Source organism: Adiantum capillus-veneris, chromosome 17 (genome assembly GCF_014529385.1).
Source record: "Adiantum capillus-veneris isolate H3 chromosome 17, ASM1452938v2, whole genome shotgun sequence".
Classification (NCBI taxonomy): Eukaryota; Viridiplantae; Streptophyta; class Polypodiopsida; order Polypodiales; family Pteridaceae; genus Adiantum; species Adiantum capillus-veneris.
In genome coordinates this window covers 126,224,473-126,245,160 of record NC_140947.1, presented here as the reverse complement: position 1 = coordinate 126,245,160, position 20,688 = coordinate 126,224,473, and the positions used below count along the sequence as shown (strand labels likewise).

The 20,688-nt window shown below is 45.5% G+C and overlaps 1 protein-coding gene across 1 annotated transcript in view; it reads left to right on the top strand.

The window, feature by feature from the left end:
- The window catches only part of LOC147438031 (F-box/LRR-repeat protein 15-like), a 54,681-nt gene that overhangs the window by 21,869 nt on the left and 12,124 nt on the right, over positions 1–20,688 (top strand). The window contains exons 2-16 of the mRNA XM_086487398.1: positions 12,397–12,721; positions 12,849–13,074; positions 13,167–13,296; positions 13,408–13,507; positions 13,644–13,847; positions 13,927–14,197; positions 14,300–14,398; positions 14,486–14,574; positions 14,671–14,770; positions 14,857–15,027; positions 15,231–15,383; positions 15,478–15,638; positions 15,764–15,962; positions 16,059–16,600; positions 16,672–16,735. Of these exons, the coding sequence (XP_086343524.1) occupies positions 12,397–12,721; positions 12,849–13,074; positions 13,167–13,296; positions 13,408–13,507; positions 13,644–13,847; positions 13,927–14,197; positions 14,300–14,398; positions 14,486–14,574; positions 14,671–14,770; positions 14,857–15,027; positions 15,231–15,383; positions 15,478–15,638; positions 15,764–15,962; positions 16,059–16,600; positions 16,672–16,735 (2,834 nt within the window). The remainder of the gene's footprint in view (positions 1–12,396; positions 12,722–12,848; positions 13,075–13,166; positions 13,297–13,407; positions 13,508–13,643; positions 13,848–13,926; positions 14,198–14,299; positions 14,399–14,485; positions 14,575–14,670; positions 14,771–14,856; positions 15,028–15,230; positions 15,384–15,477; positions 15,639–15,763; positions 15,963–16,058; positions 16,601–16,671; positions 16,736–20,688) is intronic.

Genomic DNA, 20,688 nt, shown 5'->3' with positions numbered 1-20,688 from the left:
CTAGTTCCTACGCCGGTTGTATCCAAGTCCTCCTGGTATCAAGCTGAGTTAGGTCTTGGCGGATGAGCCTGGTGATCTCGGACTGTGTAAGAGTCAAAGAGGGTGCATCCAATGAGTATTGGAAAGGGGGCAATCTATCCATGCTGAACCCATGTCCTTGAAACCATGATGTCATCTCCCCATACCAGCATGCTGTATCTCCCTGCATAGCTAACTGTCAACTCAAGTGCTAGGTAGGCATATCTATCACTGGGGAGGTCCCATAATTGGTGTTTAAAGGAGACTGACCTGTTGAGCTCCTCAACCACTAGTTTGGGTTTGTGTGTGTGTTGTGTGTGTGGGGGGGGGGGAACGGTGCTAGCTCTGCTCGAATAATGTCATGTGGTACTGAAGCCTTGGCTCTAATAAGCCGTGAGATCATAGAGACCAAAGGCTTTTCCATGCCTCTTCATCCATCAGTCCGACCCGACCTCCCATGATGGTCCAAAGAGGGCCCCCATATCTGAACTCCATAGAGCAGCCACCAGGGTGTCAAAAAGCCAGAGCTTGTTCGAGGCTCCTGAAAGTGTCACAACTTAGATGTGGCTGCCCAATACACACACGCACCTTCCCTTAGGCTGAGAACAGTCCTGGCACGGTGGGCTGAAAAATTGCTGTTGTGGCGTTGCAGTACTGACAGGCCTGCAATTTGCGAAAATAGTGACACGTGGCAGGTCCGTATAGATTGGCCCGGATTTTGCGGCGCTTTTGGCGGACTGTTCTATGGCCAGCTTTTGGGGCAGATTTTGGCGTAGCTTTGGCTGCTTTATTTTATGCAAGGAGATATATATATATATATATATATATATATATATATATATATATATATATATATATATATATAGAGAGAGAGAGAGAGAGAGAGAGAGAGAGAGAGAGAGAGAGAGCTTTTTATTAAGCCTTGCTTTATTTTCTCTCAAGAGAGAGTTTGTGAGGGAAAGCTAGCTTTTGATTTTTAACAGCTTTTGGGGCTCTGCTTTTAGCATCCCTTGTAAACCTTTAAATAAGTGGGTAGGCCTCCCACTCTGTAGAGCATCTGGACGCAGAGTCTGAGTGTGAGGGCCTGCCTACTCTCTTGTACTTTGAACACAGCTCAAAAAGAAATACTGAAAGGTGCGCCAGTCTTTGGGGCCAATATCTCTAGGCACGGAACTCCGTCAGGCTAGTGTCGAATCAAGTGTGAACTGTGAACTATTTTGAAGTGATTATTTGTGGTGTCGCGGTAGATTCTCGACTTGGAGTGTCCAAGTCTGTTACAGTGGTATCAGAGCGTGTCCGATTTCTTTTCTACGGGAAATCCGATCCTTTTTACGCGGCACTTGTGGCTTTAGGCAAAGATCAATCGACTTCCTTTGCATTCGGAGATTCGAGATCACTGCTTAGAACAAAAGTCAGCTTCCATTCAAGAGTTGATGAGTCATGCGAAACGGGGTTTTGCCATTCACTCGGGTAGTTTGACCTACCCCACAAATGAAATCATGACGCAAAGAGCCGAACAAACTTCGACAAATGAAAGTAGAAAGAGGAAGAGCAATCCAGAAAAGAAAGAAAAGGATGCTCGACCCAAACTTACTCCTCAAGAGAGGACTCGCTACATCAAGGAGGGGAAGTGCTTTGGATGCGGGAAAACTAGGCATATCTCTGCGAAGTGCCCTAAAAAGGCACAGAAAGAACAGAACGACAAGGACGACGAAAGGCCTGAGAGTTCGAGAGCAGCTGAGGACCGTGGAAGAAAAGGCAAGATGAAAACAAGACTGGCTCCAGATTGTGTGGATACTGATCCCAACACGATGGACAAGAGTACAAAACTTTGCCGAGCTTGGGGCAAAGTGAAAGACCAAGAAGCCCTGATTTTCTTTGATGGAGGAGCCAAGGCCAGCTTCATTTCACCGGAATTGCCTGCGCGGCTCGAGATCACTCTCGATCGAATGGGGCCACTTGCAGAGGCAGTTCTAGCGGCACCCTGCAGGGACGTTTCCATTACACCAGTCATTGGCAAACTTCGGTTGCATTGTCAGGGGTATTTGGGGCATGAGGACTTTTACATAATGCCTTTGGAAGGTTGTGATGTCCTCTTGGGAATTCCCTGGTACAACAAGAACAACGCCGTGGTCGACTATCAGGCGAGGAAAGCGACTTTGACCACAGAGAAGGGCAGAACTATTGTACTCGATGTAAAACTTAAGGGCGAGTTTGTCCCTATTGTATCGGCTTCGGCCATTTCTAAATTAATGAAATCCAGTCTGTTTGTTTACTCGATCTTTTTGAAAGAGTTGAGTGATGAGATATGTTTGAACTTGATAAAGAACGCCAAGATTTTCTCCCTCTCATGCTGATTGCTTCTCAGAGAGCCTGCTAGGCGAGTTACCACCCGTTCGTCCTGAAGATCATACCATTGATCTGAGACCTGGAAGCACACCACCGAACCGGCCACCCTATCGTGTGAGCCGAGCCCAGAACGAAGAGATTATGAACCAAGTGAAAGACCTCTTGGAAAAGGGTCTTGTCCATCCTAGTATTTCATCGTACTGTTCTCCTGTGTTGTTGGTTTTGAAGAAAGACGGATTTTGGAGAATGTGCATCGATTATAGAGCTCTCAATAAAATCACCATTAAGAACAAATTTCCGATTTCTAAAATCGATGATATACTTGACCGACTTCAGGGATCTTCGTGCTTTAGCAGGATTGACTTGAAAAGTGGATATCATCAGATCTGAATCGCGTCGGGAGACGTCTACAAGACAGCCTTTCGGACGACTTTTGGGTTATTTGAGTTTTTGGTGATGCCTTTTGGCTTAACCAATGCTCCTGCGACATTTAACCGGATGATGTATGGGTTAGTCAATTGGGCATCTATGAGGTCCTGAGTGGATCTAGATGCGGTTGCTAATTGCATTGCCGATGAATCATGGTCTAAGATCCGAGTGCATGTTAAATGTGATTTTTCATGTGATGTCAAGTGATGTCCTGTGATGTGATTGTCGATTGGTACATGTGCTAGATGTGTGTTCCTAGTGCGTCGGTACTAACAGTGTGTCTCCTAAGATAGTTTATGGCTTTTGTCTTTTGTGCAGGCGTAATCGAGAGCGATTACAGTGCTCCCAAGAGGGGGGTATGTCACAACTCAGTGACGTGGCTGCCCAGTACACACACACACACACACCTCCCCTTTGGCTGAGAATAGTCCCGGCACGGTGGGCTGAAAAATTGATGACGTGGCGTTGCAGCACGAACATGCCCGCAATTTGAAAAAATGGTGACATGTGGCAGGTCCGTACAGACTGGCCCGGATTTTGCGGCGCTTTTGGCGGACTGTCCTACAACAGCTTTTGGGGCAGATTTTGGCGCAGCATTGGTTGATTTATTTTACGCTAGGAGATAGAGAGAGAGCTTTTTATTAAGCCTTGCTTTATTTTCTCTCAAGAGAGAGTTTGTGAGGGAAAGTTAGCTTTTGGGGCTCTCCTTTTAGCATCCCTTGTAAACCTTTAAATAAGTGGGCAAGCCTCCCTCTTTGCAAAGCATCTGGACGTAGAGTCTGAGAGTGAGCGTTTGCTTACTCTCTTGTACTTTGAACACAGATTAATACAAAAAGAAATACCGAAAGGGGCGCCAGTCTTTGGGGCCAATATCTCTAGGCACGGAACTCTGCCGGCGGGCCAGTGTCGAATCAAGTGTGAACTGTGAACTGTTTTGAAGCGATTATTTGTGGTGTCGCGGTAGATTCTCGACTTGGAGTGTCCAAGTTTGTTACAGAAAGTGGATGTGTGAACACATCCTCTCCAATCTCCCTAATGTTGCATAGGCTATGGTCATCTCTCTTCTCATCAGGCTCTCTCTGTTTTTGCACAGCTCGAGCAAAAACAGTCCCATACATCTTTGGTCCCCATACCTCATGACGCTAGAGAGTGGTCCAAAACCCTCTCTGAATAGGCAGTGAAAGCGGCCTTGTATCTCATAGTAAACTGGGCAACGGCATGTATAGTGAATTCCGTCTCAGGCTCCATGTGACATAGGGGACGTCCTGCCTCTGCTGGTACTCGGCTGTATCTACTAGTCTCGACCCGAAGCTTGAGAGAGAGAGAGAGAGAGAGAGAGAGAGAGAGAGAGAGAGAGAGAGAGAGAGAGAGAGAGAGAGAGAGAGAGAGAGAGAGAGAGAGAGAGAGAGAGAGAGAGAGAGATGAAATGAAATGATATATTAACGTCTACAAAAGGCCAAAATGACCTATGAGACAACTGATTACAATGATGAGTCTAGTACCAAGTCTGGGTACAAACAAAGAAAACTACAAACAAAGAACTGATCTAGGAGTGCTACCGACTCCTATGGTATCATGCCACAATGGTACAGAATGGGGATAAGTGTCACCATGATATAATATGCAGTAGCATGAGGCCTATCTTGATCGACACTCTGGGTGTCGTGCTAGAATCCTATGGATTCTCTGTCGCAATCTCCGTCGGTGTTGCGTGGCTCCCCTCCTCAGCCGCGGTCGTCTCAATCTCCCCAACTCTATAGCTCGGTCAATGAGAGTACCATTGGTGTGTGTATGGGTGGGAACCGAGCTTTGTGATGGTGGTGTCCCCTCTGGCTCTGTGGTACTCAGACTGAAGAAATCTGAGATGCGTCTCTGGGGCTGTCTCTGTCTTTGCCCTCTCAATAGAGCGTCTCTGTCTCTGTATCTCAAGTAGAAATAATCCGAGACATCTTTGATCTTGATATCTCATGACTCTATCTAACGAGTCAAAACCATCTCTGAATAAACAATGAAAGCGTCCCCGTATCTCATAGTAGACTGTGCAATGACATGTAGTGAAACTCTGTCTCTGGCTCTGCATGGCATAACTGACATATCCTACTGTCTGCTGGTATGCCTCTGAATCTACCTGTCTCAATCCCAAGCTGGTGTGAACATGTGCGAATCTGGCCTATGGCACATCGTAACCCATGAGATAGATGTGTGTCCATGTAGCTGGGCCGTGTGACAAATCCGTCTGTCGTGAGTTGGAGAAGATGCTCTCTATAGAAAGCCCTCTTCGTACCCAACTCCCGTGATGGCTCTATCCATGTCCTCTTGCTATCAAGCTGGATAAGATCCTACCGAATGAGTCTAGTAGTCTCCATCCGTGTGAGAGCCAAAGATGGTGCATCAAGAGAATACTGGAAAGGGGGCAGCTTGTCCATGCTGAAACCATGCCTCTGAAACCATGAGCTCATCTGTGCATACCAACATGATGTATCTCCCTGTAATGCCAACTGTCTGGATGACTCAAGAGCAAGCCTAGCATACCTGTCCCTGGTGGTGTCCCATAAGCTGTGTACAAATGATACTGATCTGGTGAGTGCCTCAACCTCCATAGGTGGGGCAGCCAGCTCCGCACGTATGATGTCATGTGGAACTGAGGCCTTGGCTCTAATCAACCTAGAAATCATAGATATCAAGGGTCTCTCCATATTACTCCATCCAACACTGTCAACAGAAGGTCCCCAAACCTGAACCCCGTAGTGCATAACTGAAGCGACCAAAGTGTCGAAAAGCCAGAGCTTTGTTCGAGGTTCCTGGAACTGAACCTGCAAACAAATCCTCTCTAAACCGCCTAGGGCTGCATAGGCACGAGTCAATCTAGTGTCTGCTGCCACTTTCAGTGTGAACCTCGGTCCACTAAAGACCACCCCAAGATATGTGTATGCATCAGTGTACTCCATACTGTCTTGCCCATATGTGAATGTAGGTGCTGATCTCCTAACCCACTGTGGCGTGGTATTAAATACCATGACCTTGGTTTTACCAAGGTTGATAGACAATCCACTATCCCCTGCAAAACTATGCAATGCGTCCAAATGTCTCTGCATACCCTCTGGTGAGTCTGATATCAACACGATATCGTCAGCATACAATAAAAGAGGGATCCATATCCCCGCAAGCTGAGCACCTCTATCTCCTCCTCTGTCAATATAATCAGAGACCTCATCAACATACATACCAAATAAAGTAGAGGACAATGGGCATCCCTGTTTCACTCTGATAGTGGAGTGAACTATGTCAGATATCCCCTATGATGTGCGTACATGACCCATCTCTGAGCTGTACAATGCCATAATCCCCCATATCAGCTCTGTGGGTACCCCCAATTCCATAAGTTGACGCATCAATCTGGCCCTCGGTATTGTGTCAAAAGCTTTGCAGAAGTCCACAAAGCTGCAATATATCCGTCTACCATGTGCTCGACCCTCCTCAATGATAGCTCTGAGTGTAAAGACATGATCTAGTGTGGAGAAACCCCTCCTGAAACCAGCCTGCCCAGGTGCCCGTATGCCCATAATCTCTGCCCAAGTGCTCAGCCTATGCTCAAGGATGGATGCATACAACCGTGCCAATGTGTCCTACCATGATAGTACGGTAATTCCCTGGCACTGTGGGGTCTCCTGTCTTGAAGATAGGTACAATAGTAGATAATCTCCAAGACTCAAGAAAGCCCTCACACATGACACGGTTGAATAATCGTGCAAGCATCTCTGCCAACAAATCCCTAGCATGTATAATGTGCTCTGCTACCAAACCCTCATGATCCTGTGCCCGTCTGGTCTTCATCCTGTCAATGGCCTCCTTTACCATCTCAGTGGTAAAGAAGGTGCTCGTTGCCGGACATGGCTGTGGTGGATCTGGTAGTGGTGGCTATCCAGGTACAGTGTATAAAGATGCTGCATATTGCCCCCATATCTCTGTAGAAGTAATCATTGGTGGGGGAGACTGCTCATGGAATAAACGCCAAGCCTCTCCTGAATCTCTACTAAGGAAGAGCTGATATAAATCTTGCTCCATCTGGACCAAGAAAGCTCGCTTCTTCCGTCGCACTAGTCGTCATGTAGCGATACGAGACTGTCTATAGGTGATCACTCCCAATGCAAGCTCCCCCTGTATCTGAGCTCTCCTCTGTCGACACTCCTCATCATACCAGTTGTTCTGAGGCATGTGCCCAGAACGACGTCTCTGACCAGGTTGAGTGTGTGGGTATGCCTCTGTCGCTGCCCCATGCAATGTCACTGTCAGCATAGATGTGATCTCCTCCATTGTGTATACTGGCTCTAATGTGCATAAAAGTCTACGTATCTCCTTTGCATAGACTGAGTCAGTCTCTGGTGTAAAAGTATAGCGTGGATGTCTACCACCCCGTGAGGCCTGAGATGTATTGTACTCAAAGGAGACTGATAATGTCAAAAGTGCATGATCTACTGCTATCCCAACAGGCCTGGGCCCCACTGTGAAATCCTGAATGTGAGAGATAAAGCTCGGATGTGTCAGAACATAGTCTACAGTATTGGACCCATGTTTGTGTGGAAAACAAGTAAAACCTGTAGACGATGAGAAAGTCGGTAAGCCATTCAGTATGGCTAAACTGTGAGTAGTCGTCATCTCCCTCAGGTATCTCCCATACTCTGTATGCTCTCTGTCGTGTGAGCATCTCTCAAGCCCCATCTCCTCTGGCTCTAGCTCTCTGAGCATCTCCTCTGAGGTGTCATAGAAGATCGTCTGTGAGCTACCTGTACGAGCATTGAAATCCCCCAAAAGTATGATGTCTCCATCCTTGGAGAACTCCCAGATATCATCATCAAGTACAAAGTAAGGAGACTGTCCTCTAGGTGAAGCATATATTAGAAGTGCTGGGAGGAAAATAGCATATGGCGATGTACAAGAAACGTCCAGTCCCTGCCCTCAGCCTCACCCACAAGTATCTGGCCTGATCATCTCTACGAAGTATGTGCAGTAGTGGTTGGAGCTCCTCTCTGAAAAGAACTGCTACACCTCCTGATCCTCTAGTCCCATGCGCAGATCTAGTGCATGTCCGGCAAGTTGTCTCCCATCTGTATCCTGATATATGCAGCATCAATTGTCCTGGAGCCTGATGAGTCTCTGAGTAGAAAACAATGTCTCTGTCTCTGAAACTGTCCTCAAAGGCTCCCACATCAAGTCTATACGAACCATTACAGTTCCAAACCGCCATCCTGAGAGTGGTCCCATAGGTCTCGCACCGTCATGTAGAGCGGTGCTCTGTAATCACTACTACTACATTTCTGTAGAAGGCTAACTTTCCCTTCTCCCTTGCTGCTATAATTTTCGGCATGACCTCTCTCATATGTGCAAGTTGTGAGAGCGTAAGATCATCTCCTAAAAAGATACCTGTTTTCTTTTGAGAGAGAGAGAGAGAGAGAGAGAGAGAGAGAGAGAGAGAGAGAGAGAGAGAGAGAGAGAGAGAGAGAGAGAGAGAGAGAGAGAGAGAGAGAGAGAGAGAGAGAGAGAGAGAGAGAGAGAGAGAGAGAGAGAGATGAAATGAAATGCTATGTTAACGTCTTTAAAAGGTTAAAGTGACCTATGAGACCAGAAAGTTACAATGTGGTGGATGTGATACAAAGTTTGAGTAACAAAATAAAAATACTATAGAATCCTAAGCTACTAGATGTGAGCTAAGCAGCTAGCTGGGCTTGTGTAGGATATGGGTAGGGGTGAAGTGAGTGGGGGGGCTAAGATAACAGAGTGTGGGTGTATCCTCAGAAAGAGCTAAATCATAGGAGATCCAACATCGGTTGTTGGCGGATCTCATCAATCCCCTCCATGGTCAGTATTCTGACCGGGCTTCGTGCATGTCGGGCCAAAGTGATCCGAATCCTGTGATGTAGCCTCGGTCGATGCTGTGTAGTCCTCCGCAGTCGTGGGCGTCTGGATCTCCCTAGTTCGGTTGCTCGATCGATCAATGTGCCTCTGGTGTGAGGAGAAAGTGGGCTCTGTTGTGGTAGTAGCTCCTCCAGGTGTCCAATGTCTACTCTAAAGAAGTTTATGATTCGTCTCTCAGAGTGACTAGCCTCTCTTCTCATCAGGCTCTCTCTGTGTCTGCGCGGTTGCTCGATCGATCAGTGTGCCTCTGGTGTAAGGAGAAAGTGGGCTCTGCTGTTGTAGTAGCTCCTCTGGGTGTCCATTGTCTACTCTAAAGAAGTCTGTGATCCGTCTCTGAAACTGGCTAGCCTCTCCTCTCATCAGGTTCTCTCTGTGTCTGCGCAGCTTGAGCAAAAACAATCCCAAGCATCTCTGGTCCTCGTACCCCATGACTCTAGAGAGTGGTCCAAAGCCTTCTCTGAACAGGCAGTGGAACCAGCCTTGTATCTCATAGTAGATTGGGCAGTGGCATGTGTAGTACAACTCTGTCTCAGGCTCTGAGAGAGAGAGAGAAATGAAATGTTATATTAACGTCTTCAAAAGGCCAAAATGACCTATGAGACCAGATTGTTACAATGTGGTGGTCCTATTCGTTGGGCTTCTTTTAAGAATGTCTTAGTTAGTACTCATTACACAAGTTCTTCCATAAAAGCCCTCAATCGTTTGAGGCGTTTAAGGAAAAAACATCTTGCGGTAGATCGTCCTCTAAGTCCGGTTCATACCTCTCAAGTTATTTATGTTATTTATAATATTCACGATAGTTCTATGATGTATGTTGGCCAAACCTTTCGAACAGCTTTTGTTCGTTTTCAGGAACATGTAAGAGAAGCGAGAAAAGTTCAAAGTAAGAGCACCGTACGTGAAAGTGTGAAACCCTTGTATGCGGCAATAGCAAAACATGGGTTTCAGTCTTTCCGTTGTTTTCCCATTGAGCACATAGAAGGTAATTTTAGAAACTCTACAGTGTTCTATAAATCAGCGTGGCCTCGAGAGTTGTTTTGGATGAGAACTTTGCATACTTTTTCCCCTAAAGGTTTCAACTTGGAAGGAAAGTCTTCTTTACGTAAAAATAAGACAATTTACCATAAGAAACCTATGCTTTGGCGAAGGCATCCCAAACCCGAGTTAGTTCTCCCTTCAAGTCAGTTTAAAAGAACTTGGATTCCTAAAGGTTCTCGTTCAGATCCGCCTTCTATCCCTGAAATCAATTCAGTTGTTTTGCACAACACTATCACAAGTCACAAGAGATCCAACATTGGTCGCTGGCGGATCTCATCAATCTCCTCCATGGTCAGCAATCTGTCCGGGCGTCGTGCATGTCGGGCCAAAGTGATCCGAATCCTCTGATGTAGTCTCTGTCGATGCTGTGTAGTCCTCCGTAGTTGTGGGTGTCTAGATCTCCCAAACTCAATTACTCGGTCGACCAGTGTGCCTCTGGTGTGAGGCGACGAGATTTGCTGTGGTAGTAGCTCCTTTGTGTGTCCAGTGTCTGCTCTAAAGAAGTTTGTGATGTGTCTCTGAGACTGGCTGGCCTCTCCTCCCATGAGGCTCTCTGTGTGTCTGCGCAACTCAAGCAGAAACAAACCCAGGTATCTCTGATCCTCGTACCTCATGACTGTGGAGAGTGGTCCAAAGCCCTCTCTGAACAAGCAGTGGAAGCGGCCTCGTATCTCGTAGTAGACGGGGCAGTGGCATGTGTAGTGTAACTCTGTCTCAGGCTCCATGTCACACAGGGGGCATGTCCTGGCCTCTGTTGGTACTCCGCTGTATCTCCCCGTCTCGATCCGTAGCTGGTGTGAAGATGTGCGTCTCCGGCCAATAGCGCACCGTATCCCATGAGACAAATGGGTGTCCATGTATCTGGGCCTCGTCACAAAACCGTCCGTCGTAAGCTGGAGAAGATGCTCTCTGTAGAAAGCCATCTTCGTGCCCAGCGCCTGTGCTGGCTGTATCCATGTCCTCCTGGTGTCTAACTAAGTCAGGTCTTGGCGGATGAGCCTGGTGATCTCGGACTGTATAAGAGTCAGGGAGGGTGCATCCAGTGAGTACTGGAAGGGTGGTAATCTGTCTATACTGAACCCATGCGCCTCATACCATGTTGTCGTCTCCCCATACCAGCATGCTGTATCTCCAGTGCAAGGCGGGCGTATCTGTCTCTGGGAAGTTCCCACATGTGGTGTATGAAGGAGACGGATCTGGTAAGCGTCTCAATTACTAGTGGGGGGGCAGCTAGCTCTGCCTGGATAATGGCACGTGGTACTGAAGCTTTGGCTCTAATGAGCCGTGAGATCATGGAGACCAGGGGCTTCTACATGTCCCCAGATCTCAGCTCCATAGAGCAACGCAAAAGCCACCAAAGTGTCAAAGAGCTAGTGCTTCGTCCGAGGCTCCTGAAACTGAACCTGTGAACACATCCTCTCCAATCTACCCAATGCCGAATGGGCTCTGGTCAATCTAGTCTCTGCTGCTCTCCTCAATGAAAATGCTGGTCCACTAAAAACCACTCCAAGGTAAGTGTAAGCATCTATATACTCCATGGTCTCCTGGCCGTATGTGAATGCGGGCACTGACCGCCTGATCCACTGTGGTTTTACCAAGGTTGACAGACAAACCACTTTCATGGGCAAAACTATGCAAAGCATCCAAGTGATGTTGGATCCCCTCCGCGAGACAGAGAGAGCATCAGCCCTGCATGACCATAGGTGTCCGCCCCTCGAGCACACATTTGATACATCATCACATCCGGAAGTGGGCACCAGGAGGCTCCTATATACCTCCACGACCCAGATACATAAAAGCAGAAAAAACAACCCAATAAAGGGTGCTGGACAAAAGAAATCCTGCTGGCTGTTATGGCCCGGCCAGACCCAAGTGTAATGCACATGGGTGGCCTGCCTGGGAGCACGCCAGCCAAAACAAGTATGCCCTAGACCTAGACGAAGCAGCAGAGTCTTAGCATTGGGCACCTTCACTGTCCACTTATCATCAATGAAGTTTAAGCTTTCTGATGTTCCTTGCGCATGCATGCACTTGGTGCTGTTTCTAGGCCTATGAGAATACACTTTTAGAGCCGAGAAAAAATTATGTTCTTGCAAAGAACATGTTGTTTGCTTTTCATCTCTGGAGAAGTGTATCTTTCCTGCAAAAGTGCTCTCCTTTGTTGGTTCACTTTCAGCCTGTTTAGTAGGAAGAATTATAGAAATTTGGACTTCCGGTAGGTAGATGTTAATTTCTTGATACATAGGCCTCAGGTATACAAAGATCAGGTTAAGTTTACGAAAAACTCACCTCCTTTTTGGTGTTAGGAATATATTCGAATGGTTTTTTTCTGGTTTTTGTTATGCGTTTTTAGTAAGGTTGAGGCGATCTCTGCACTATGGGCTCGTGTTCATACAGTCCAACCACTTAGGCTACCCCATTCTCGTTAGAGTTTTTTTTTCTGAAATTACACAAATTGTGGCTGTGGGCAGCAGCATACCAAGTGGTTTTATGTTAACTTTAAAATAACAGTTTAAACCTTGGTTGCCTTTTTAATTCAGTTGCTGGATTGTAACTCTGCTCCTTGTTTAATAGTCACAATGTAATTTTAAGAGATGTCAAGCGGAAACCATACAGAAGGTTCCATTAGTGACATTTGTTTTTGTACAGCTGCCAGCATGCAGCATTTGAATATGCTTCAACAGCCACCAGATGCAATGCAAGAAGCTGCAGACTTTGCAGATCAATTTTTCGAAGCGCCAAGCTCTTCTCAAATTGCTGAAGTCAATACTGTTCTAGAAGCTCAAAATAGTGAGGTGCCATCCTGGTTTGAAGACTCAGTAGATTATTTGCTTAGATCGATGCATCCCTCTCCTCTTTCAGGCAGAGGCAGAGCTAGCTTGGAGGATGCTACTGGTAATGGGCATCCGTCTTCAGGACAAGTATTGGACACATCATTGAACTACAAACGCCCCAAAGTTTTGGGGTTTTCGACGTAAATCTCATCGAGGAGTCATTCACTTTGTGCAATTCTTCTCTAATTGTTTCGACATTAAGTATGCAGTAGTTACGTATTTGTAAATTGTCTTTACATTAATTCCTTTGATTGCTTTTTATTTTAGGCATGGCTTGAAAGCATGTTCCAGGGGTGGTCAAAATACTAGCTGCCAGGCCTCCCATTTGGGACTCATTCCTGCCAAGGGCCAGCATAGGGGTCCGGTAGCTTCTGTGCAGTCTTCAATGCGAGACAGAAATCATGTGCAGCAGGATGACTCGCAAAGTGGAACCACAGTTGCATTAGGCTGTGATGTTCCATCCATGTATGTCATAGAGGACTTGCTTCACACGGTAAGCGAGTGTAATTGCTACCTGGTGTTTGTTATGGAACTGGTGGAATGGATCAGTGGTTGCACATTTCCTAACGGATTGGAGAAATATAGGTATTTTCTCGCCTTGATCAAAGGAGTCTGTGTCAAGCAGCTAGAGTTTGCCGTCAGTGGCGTACTGCTAGTGAATATGAAGATTTCTGGAAGTCATTGCATTTTGGGAGCAAGGTCACACAAGAGCAAGGCATGGAAGTTAGAACCTTTTTACGTTGCTGGGTATTTGGTTAACGTCTTTGTGTGTTTGGGGTGTTTATGATCAAGTTCTGTCATTTGATTCTGGATCGGTGCTGTGTAGTTGTGAGCGTTTGTCGTAGGTTTCCACGAGCAGTGGATTTGAGCTTTACACACGTCAGTCTAGTTGATGATTTAGCAACGCAAGCAATGCATTCTCTTCGGTAATGGTTTTTTTAATTCGTTTTCATTTTGTTGTGTAATTGCTTTTCATATAATTCGGTCCCGACCTGGAAGTAGCTTTTTGCAGTGCTAAACAGTCTCAATTACCTTTATCTATGACTTGTACTTTATGAACAGCCATTTGGAGAAACTAAGCATATACAAAGGGAGCTTGGGGGATAATTTTTTCAATGTGTTGGCAATGGGGTGCCCAGCCCTGCATTGCTTAAATATTCATGATGTGATTCTGGGAAATTTGGGCTCACAAGAAGTTCAAATTCGCCACAAAAATCTGGGTGTACTCCGGGTGACAGAATGCAGAGTGATGCGCATAGGGATCAGGTCAGTTTTCATTGATTTGTAGGGTCATCGACTGATCTGCAACATGGGGATCAATGAGCTGAATCTACTTGCCATATAGGTGTCCTCTCTTGGAGAAGCTTTATTTGAGGCAAACGAACATGGCATCTGCTACTCTAAATTGTTCCAGACTCCTCAGTCTAGATGTCTCTTCTTGCATGAAGCTTTCCGATGCGGGTGTTCGTCTGGCGGCTATGAATTGTCGTGGCCTTCTAGCTTTAAACATCTCACAATGCTCTTACATTAGTGATGAAACTCTTCGGGAGATTTGCTCTACATGTACAAATTTGCAGGGGTTAGATGCTTCTGTGTGTCCAAACATCTCCTTACAGGTGGCTAGACTGTAAACATGCAGCCCTGTTTCCAATGTCCATTAGCTGTGCTCATAGTTATTTATGTATCCACTGTGGTAACCTTTGGTAAATGTACTCCAGGGCGTTCGCATGCCAGCACTGAAAGTACTTAAGCTGAACAATTGTGAGGGCATAAATTCTTCGTCAATGGCAGCGCTATCTCAATGCATCATGCTTGAGGTAAAACTTAACAGTGTATGCTAAGCTTTATTGTACAGATTGTTGTGAAAGCAAGTAGGGGTATTGAAAGGTCAAGCACTTTTGCAGGCTATCACTCTGGATGCTTGTGTTTTATTGACGGCAGTAACTTTGAACTTGCAGCGGCTGCAAAGCATAAGTTTAGCTAATTGCAACAAGTATGATTCTACTCGATATAAAGAGCTTTGTTTCATGTTGGCTTTTCTCTCTCTAGGGATTGTTATAATGTTTTGCCTGGTTAACTTCTCTATCAGGCTTGTTGAACTGACTTTACAGTGCCCTGCCTTAGTGGATCTTGATGTGGCCGATTGCACTGCTTTAGCCCGCCTGGATATTAGTTCACTTGCACTGAGGGTATGTGCTAACATTCAAATCGCCACATAATATGGAGGAGTTTGAGGCTAAATGACTGATGTTGGCACTGGTTTTATTATGTGCAGAGGCTTTTCCTTCAGAAGCAAATTAGCCTTATTACATTAGCATTGGACTGTCCTTATTTACTTGTTGTAAATCTTTTGGAGTGCGACTCCTTGGCAAATTCAATCTGTGAAGTTCTTAGTGATGGTGGTGGATGCCCAAGGCTCAACTCTTTGACCCTTGAAAGTTGTGAGGTAATGTGCTGTTGTGATGAACTCACAGTTCAGTTTAAACATCGGTGGTGATTGTGAACTATTTTATGTACAAAACCTACATTAGCCATAGGCAGCTTGCATTCTTGCTATGATTGGTCAGGAGATCTTGGATATGATTCTTTGAGGTGAAGCTGTTCAAAATGTATTGCTCATGTGGTGAGATTCTTTGACTTCCTATGCAGAGCCTTAGTGTGTTAAGTTTGTCGAGCACAACATTGGGCACCTTGTCCTTCGCTGGATGCCAGAATTTGGTCCAAATTGAACTTGCATGTCCAAATCTGCAACAGTTGCTTCTGGATGGGTGCCGTCAATTGAGTTTTGTCTCATTGGCTCCGGTAAGGTTTGCTTCTTTTTTTCTGAATCTTATTACCTAGCAGTTCTTGAACATTTGCAAAGGTGCTGCATGATTAAATCTTGTTGATATGACAGGTGGGTCTCCAATCCTTGAACCTTGGAATTTGCCCACATGTGACAAGTCTCAATGTCGAAGCTTCTGCTATGACTTCTGTGGATCTTAAAGGGTGTGGAGATCTACGCAAAGCAGATATTGTCTGTCCACAGCTTCTGTCATTAGATGCCTCCTATTGCAGGTTATTTCTGCATTATCACTTCCGTTTACTAATTGAGCTCGGGATTTACATTTATACTTTGTTTCAAGTATGGGCCTGATAAATTTTCGCTTATTTGTTCTGCCTATGTGGGGCCTCTATTGCAGCTCATTGAATGATGAATGCCTCGAAACAGCAACTATGGCTTGCCCTTTGATACAATCATTAGTATTGGCGTGTTGTCCTTTAGTCGGACCTGATGGCTTACTGACTTTAAAGAAGCTTGGCAGTTTGACCACTCTTGACTTATCTTACACTTTCTTGAGGGATTTGGGTCCCATATTTGAAAGTTGTAAGCGGCTAAAGGTATGCCTGCTCTGTCGCAGGGGCTTTTAGTATTTCTCGGATGTTCATCATTAAATCTCATGTTTTGACCTGCCTGTTTTTTTTAATTTTTTCCAGGTTTTGAGATTGCTAGCATGCAAGTACCTGGAAGATTCACCACTGGATGCACTACAATACAATGGGACCCTTCCTGAACTTAGAGAATTAGATTTATCTTACGGAGGGCTGGGCCATGATGCTTTAAATGGAGTTCTAACAAGGTGCACTTACCTTACACATGTCAATTTCAATGGCTGTGCAAATCTTGGTGACCTGGTGTGGGAGGTTAACAATCCAGAAAATGCCCATGAGGTGCAAAGTTGGCAACATCAGTTCCAACTTTATGATGATTCGCCAGAAAATTCAAATACTGCTGTTGCTGGATGTTCTTCACATTCTTTCAATTTCCAGTCTTCAGAAAATCTTGAAATGCAAGATCAAAAGATGGTCTTCCCGCATGCTCTTCAACAGTTGAGTTGTGTGGGATGTCCCAACATGAGAAGGGTCAAAGTTCTTGATGCTGTTGGTTTTCACGATCTTTCCTGTTTGAACCTATCGCTCTCAAGGAATCTGAAGGAAGTTTATCTCGAGTGCCCCTCTTTGACAACTTTGAACCTCAGGTTGTATTTCTAACTTAGTGCCCACCAAACAATCTCTTTTGTTCAACCTTTGACAAAAAATTTCTGTGCAGTCACTGCACAGCATTGGAATCCCTTCAGTTGAGGTGTCCTCGGCTTGTCAGTCTTTCCCTTCAGGTTTGCTTTGCATCTATCAAAATCTGCAGAAGATTGATCTCTGAAATGTTTTGAGGAGGAGAATCTTGTGGAAAAGGAAGGGTTTGAAGGTTTTGAGTGTTCATTGCTAGCATCAGTGTTGGCAAAAGAGAGTCTTCGTAGATTAAAATGTTTTCTTGTTGTGTAGGTGAATCAAGAAGTGGCTCTACCAGCTGTCTACATTGCTTTTATAGGCCCTAGTATTAGACTTGGCTCTATTGAAGGGCCTAGCTTTCCGTGTCTATTCCTAGTCTTTAAAAGTTATCAAACTAATGTTAATAACGAGACTCTTATGTGGGGTTTACTCTTGATATGTTTAGACATGTCATATTGGGCTTTACGCTTTGGTAGATCTTAGTACCGAGGTTTAAATCTATGCCCCAAAAAAGTTTGTTGGTACTTCTTTGGCTTAATGTTAGTGCTGTGGTACATAAGATTGCCACTAGCAGCTCTTTCATGCCCACTAAGATTGCCAATGGTAGTGTCTTTTGCTTAATGTCGAGAACCTTGTGATGGATGCCCTTTATGTGTTTTTCCTCCTGTTTATCTTGAGGGTTGTTGCGATCTTTGGAGGCTCTTAATGCTTGCATAAAAGCATGGGGGGACAATTTTTGCGAAAAACATGTTAACGTGGCACCTCCGGATTTTGCGCTGCAAAACGTGGAAATATGTATAGCAGCCTGCTGGGCTTTTGGCAGGCAGCTTTTTGGCTCTACTGATTTTTGTAAGTCTCTGCTTTTGGGGACGCCCAATTTTAGGGGCCCTTTGTAATCTGTTTAAGAGTGCCGGGGGGGGGGGGGGGGGTTCTGCAGATGAACTTGGTAGCTGTTTGCAGAGATTCCTCCCCGGCTGTTGTACTTTTGTGATCATTAATCAAGAAAGAAATACCAAAAGGGGTGCCAGACTTTGGGGCTAGTGCATCTGGAAGCGGATCTTCTTTGCTTTGTGTCGACTCCTCTCTCTCTCCCCCCTCAATTTTAGTAGTTGTAGTTTCTGTTCGTATATTGCTATTGATTTCTCGCTTGGGTGTCCAAGCCTGCTACAGTGGTATCAGAGCATAAACGATTCTTCTCCTATGAAGGATCCGATCCTTTTTCCGCTTCCACCGCTTGTTTAGAAAGGGCTTTGGACCACTCTCCAAAGTCATGAGGTACAAGGATCAGAGATGCCTGGGTTTGTTTCTTCTCGAGCTGCGCAAACACAGAGAGCCTGATGAAAGGAGGGGCGAGCCAATCTTAGGGACACATCACAGACTTCTTTAGAGCAGACACTGGACACCCGGAGGAGCTACTACCACAGCAGAGCTTGTCACCTCACACGAGGGGCACACTGATCAACCGAGCGATTGAGCCGGGGAGATCTAGACGCGCACGACTGCGGAGGACTACACAGCGTCGACAAAGGCTACATCAAAGGATTCGGATCACTTTGGTCCGACATGCACGACGCTCGGTCAGACTGCTGACCGTGGAGGAGATTGATGAGATCCGCCAGCGACCGATGCTAGATCTCTTGTGATTTAGCTATCCCAGCTAGCTGCTTAGTTCACACCTACCAATTTAGGATTCCATAGTATTTTTATTTTGTCATTTTATCATTTTGTTACTCTGACTTTGTATCAGATCCACCACCTTGTAACGCTCTGGTCTCATAGGTCACTTTGGCCTTTTGAAGACGTTAATATAACATTTCATTTCTCTTCTCTCTCTCTCTCTCTCTCTCTCTCTCTCTCTCTCTCTCTCTCTCTCTCTCTCTCTCGCGCGCGCGCTCCTAGTGCCCCCTCTTCTGGATGGCTATATAAGAGCCACACCTCTCACTTGAGAGGTTGGCAGAGTGGGCCCCTATTGAGAGCGTGCTCTATGCACTAGTGCTCTCCATTGAAGTTTGAGAGGTTGGCAGAGCACCCACCCCCCTATTGAGAGCGTGCTCCCCATTGAAGCTTGAGGATCAGCCCTTGTGTAGTATGTGGAGACTTTGAGCTCCCATCACCTAGAGCAAGGTTTCTCTTGATCATAGGCTCATGTGGGATAAGATTGGTCGCGAGAAGTGGAAGGAGACTCTCCTTCTCTCGCGATTAGCTGCTGTAAACTCTCTAATTTCAGACCTAAACACCCCCGTTTCTGCAGATGAACTTGGTAGCTATTTGCAGAGATCCCTCCTCGATTGTTGTACTTTTGTGATCATTAATCAAGAAAGAAATGCCAAAAGGGGGTTTTCTGAGTTCTCACCAACTACACATCTGTGTGAGGATGAAGAGCACTCCACCCCTAGTGGAGGAATGGAAAGAATCAACGGAGATTTGATTGGAGCAAATTTGCTTCTGAGGAATCGAGAAGGGATAGTGGCAAATTTCCGGCAGGGGATCTCGACAGGACAGAGTTCAAGCGCCAACTTTAGGTAGTATGTGTGGAAAGCGAATGATCAAGTACTCCAAGGACCTGAACTATTTGAAGTATGTGAATAATCATTTGCTTGATGAGGTTCACACCCAATGGCAGAAGACTATCGACTCTCCTATGAAGTTGGCGAATAAGACCTAAGCAAAGTCGGTGCAGAAAAGCAGAAATTGTACTCGCAAGAAGAGTTTGATGAAGCTCTTGAACAAGGTTGCATTCCAATCTCGTGTTTATCATTCTTCCCACATCATATGATAAATATGCATATTGGTATTAGTATGCAACGTACTAGTTGTTACTTATACGCATTCATGAGTACACATACATGTCACGTGCACATCTAACCCTATGTGCATGTGGACAAGCTGTAACTCCTACCTCTAGGGTTTAGAACAGCCTAGGAAGTGTTGTGTGAGCCTGTACGCAGGACGTGCATGTCTAGGCACTTTAGATTAGTTGCATACCCTTTGATTGCACATGAGCACAACCAGGTTGTGCTAGGTGTAGGTACAAGGGAGTGTTTCCATACAGTTGCATTAATACCCAGCCTAGGTATTTATCTGCATGTTAAGCACCTTTTATTAATGAGTTTATTAACTCATTAATAAGGGACTTTTTAAGAAATCGTGGGATTTTTTTTGGCATTGCCTGACCCAGCTTTAATTCCATATATAAGTGATCCTAGGGGTCACTTCTCAAGCATAAGTCAATACCTCAGTACCTGTCACAAATTATTGACGTGTCAAGTCACTGAAGAACGGAATCAACCTTCAGATCCCGATTGAGGGGCCTTAACCCTAAGTGAAGAAGCAGAAGAAACAGAAGAAGTTTTATCAACTTGCAAAGTCTTGTCGAGTGGCCTATGTTTAAAGAAGTGTTCCCACCAGCTCATGGGACCCCGTCCGATGGGGCCCAAGTGACATAAAGGCATTAAAATAAAGCAAGACCCTTAACACTCAATCCCTTACGAAATTGCTGATGACGTGGTGTCACAAGACGAGCACCACGTGCCAATAGAAAAGAACAGACTGAACTGACTTTTAGCACTTAATAACAACTGAACTGAAATAGAGAGAGAAAGCACACGCCACACGAAGTGGCGGAATTCCACCCCAGAGAGTATTGTCCCGAAACCCTGGCGCCCCCGCCCCCCTCTTGGTATTTCTTTATATTGCATCAACACAGTACAAGCCGGTACTCCAGACTCTGCACCTTCTCCAGGAAACATGCCAGAGAATGAGCCCTAGCCTCATATTTAAAGGCCCTTGGCCTAAAAAGCAATTACAGTGAAAAGCCTTTAAACTTAAAAGCATTTGGTCCAAAAGCAAAGCCAAAAAGCTGCTAGCGTAAATCACGAAAATCCGTACAGCTTGCCACGCCATCAGCCAGCGCAAAACGCGGAAATCCGTACAGCCTGCCACGTCATCATGTCAGCACAAATTTCGGAAATTTGTCTGTTGTCCTTAGGGTTAGGGTTAGGGTTTCTGCAGTTTTAGGGTTGGGGTTTCCAGAATTAGGGTTTGCAGGTTTTAGCGTTAG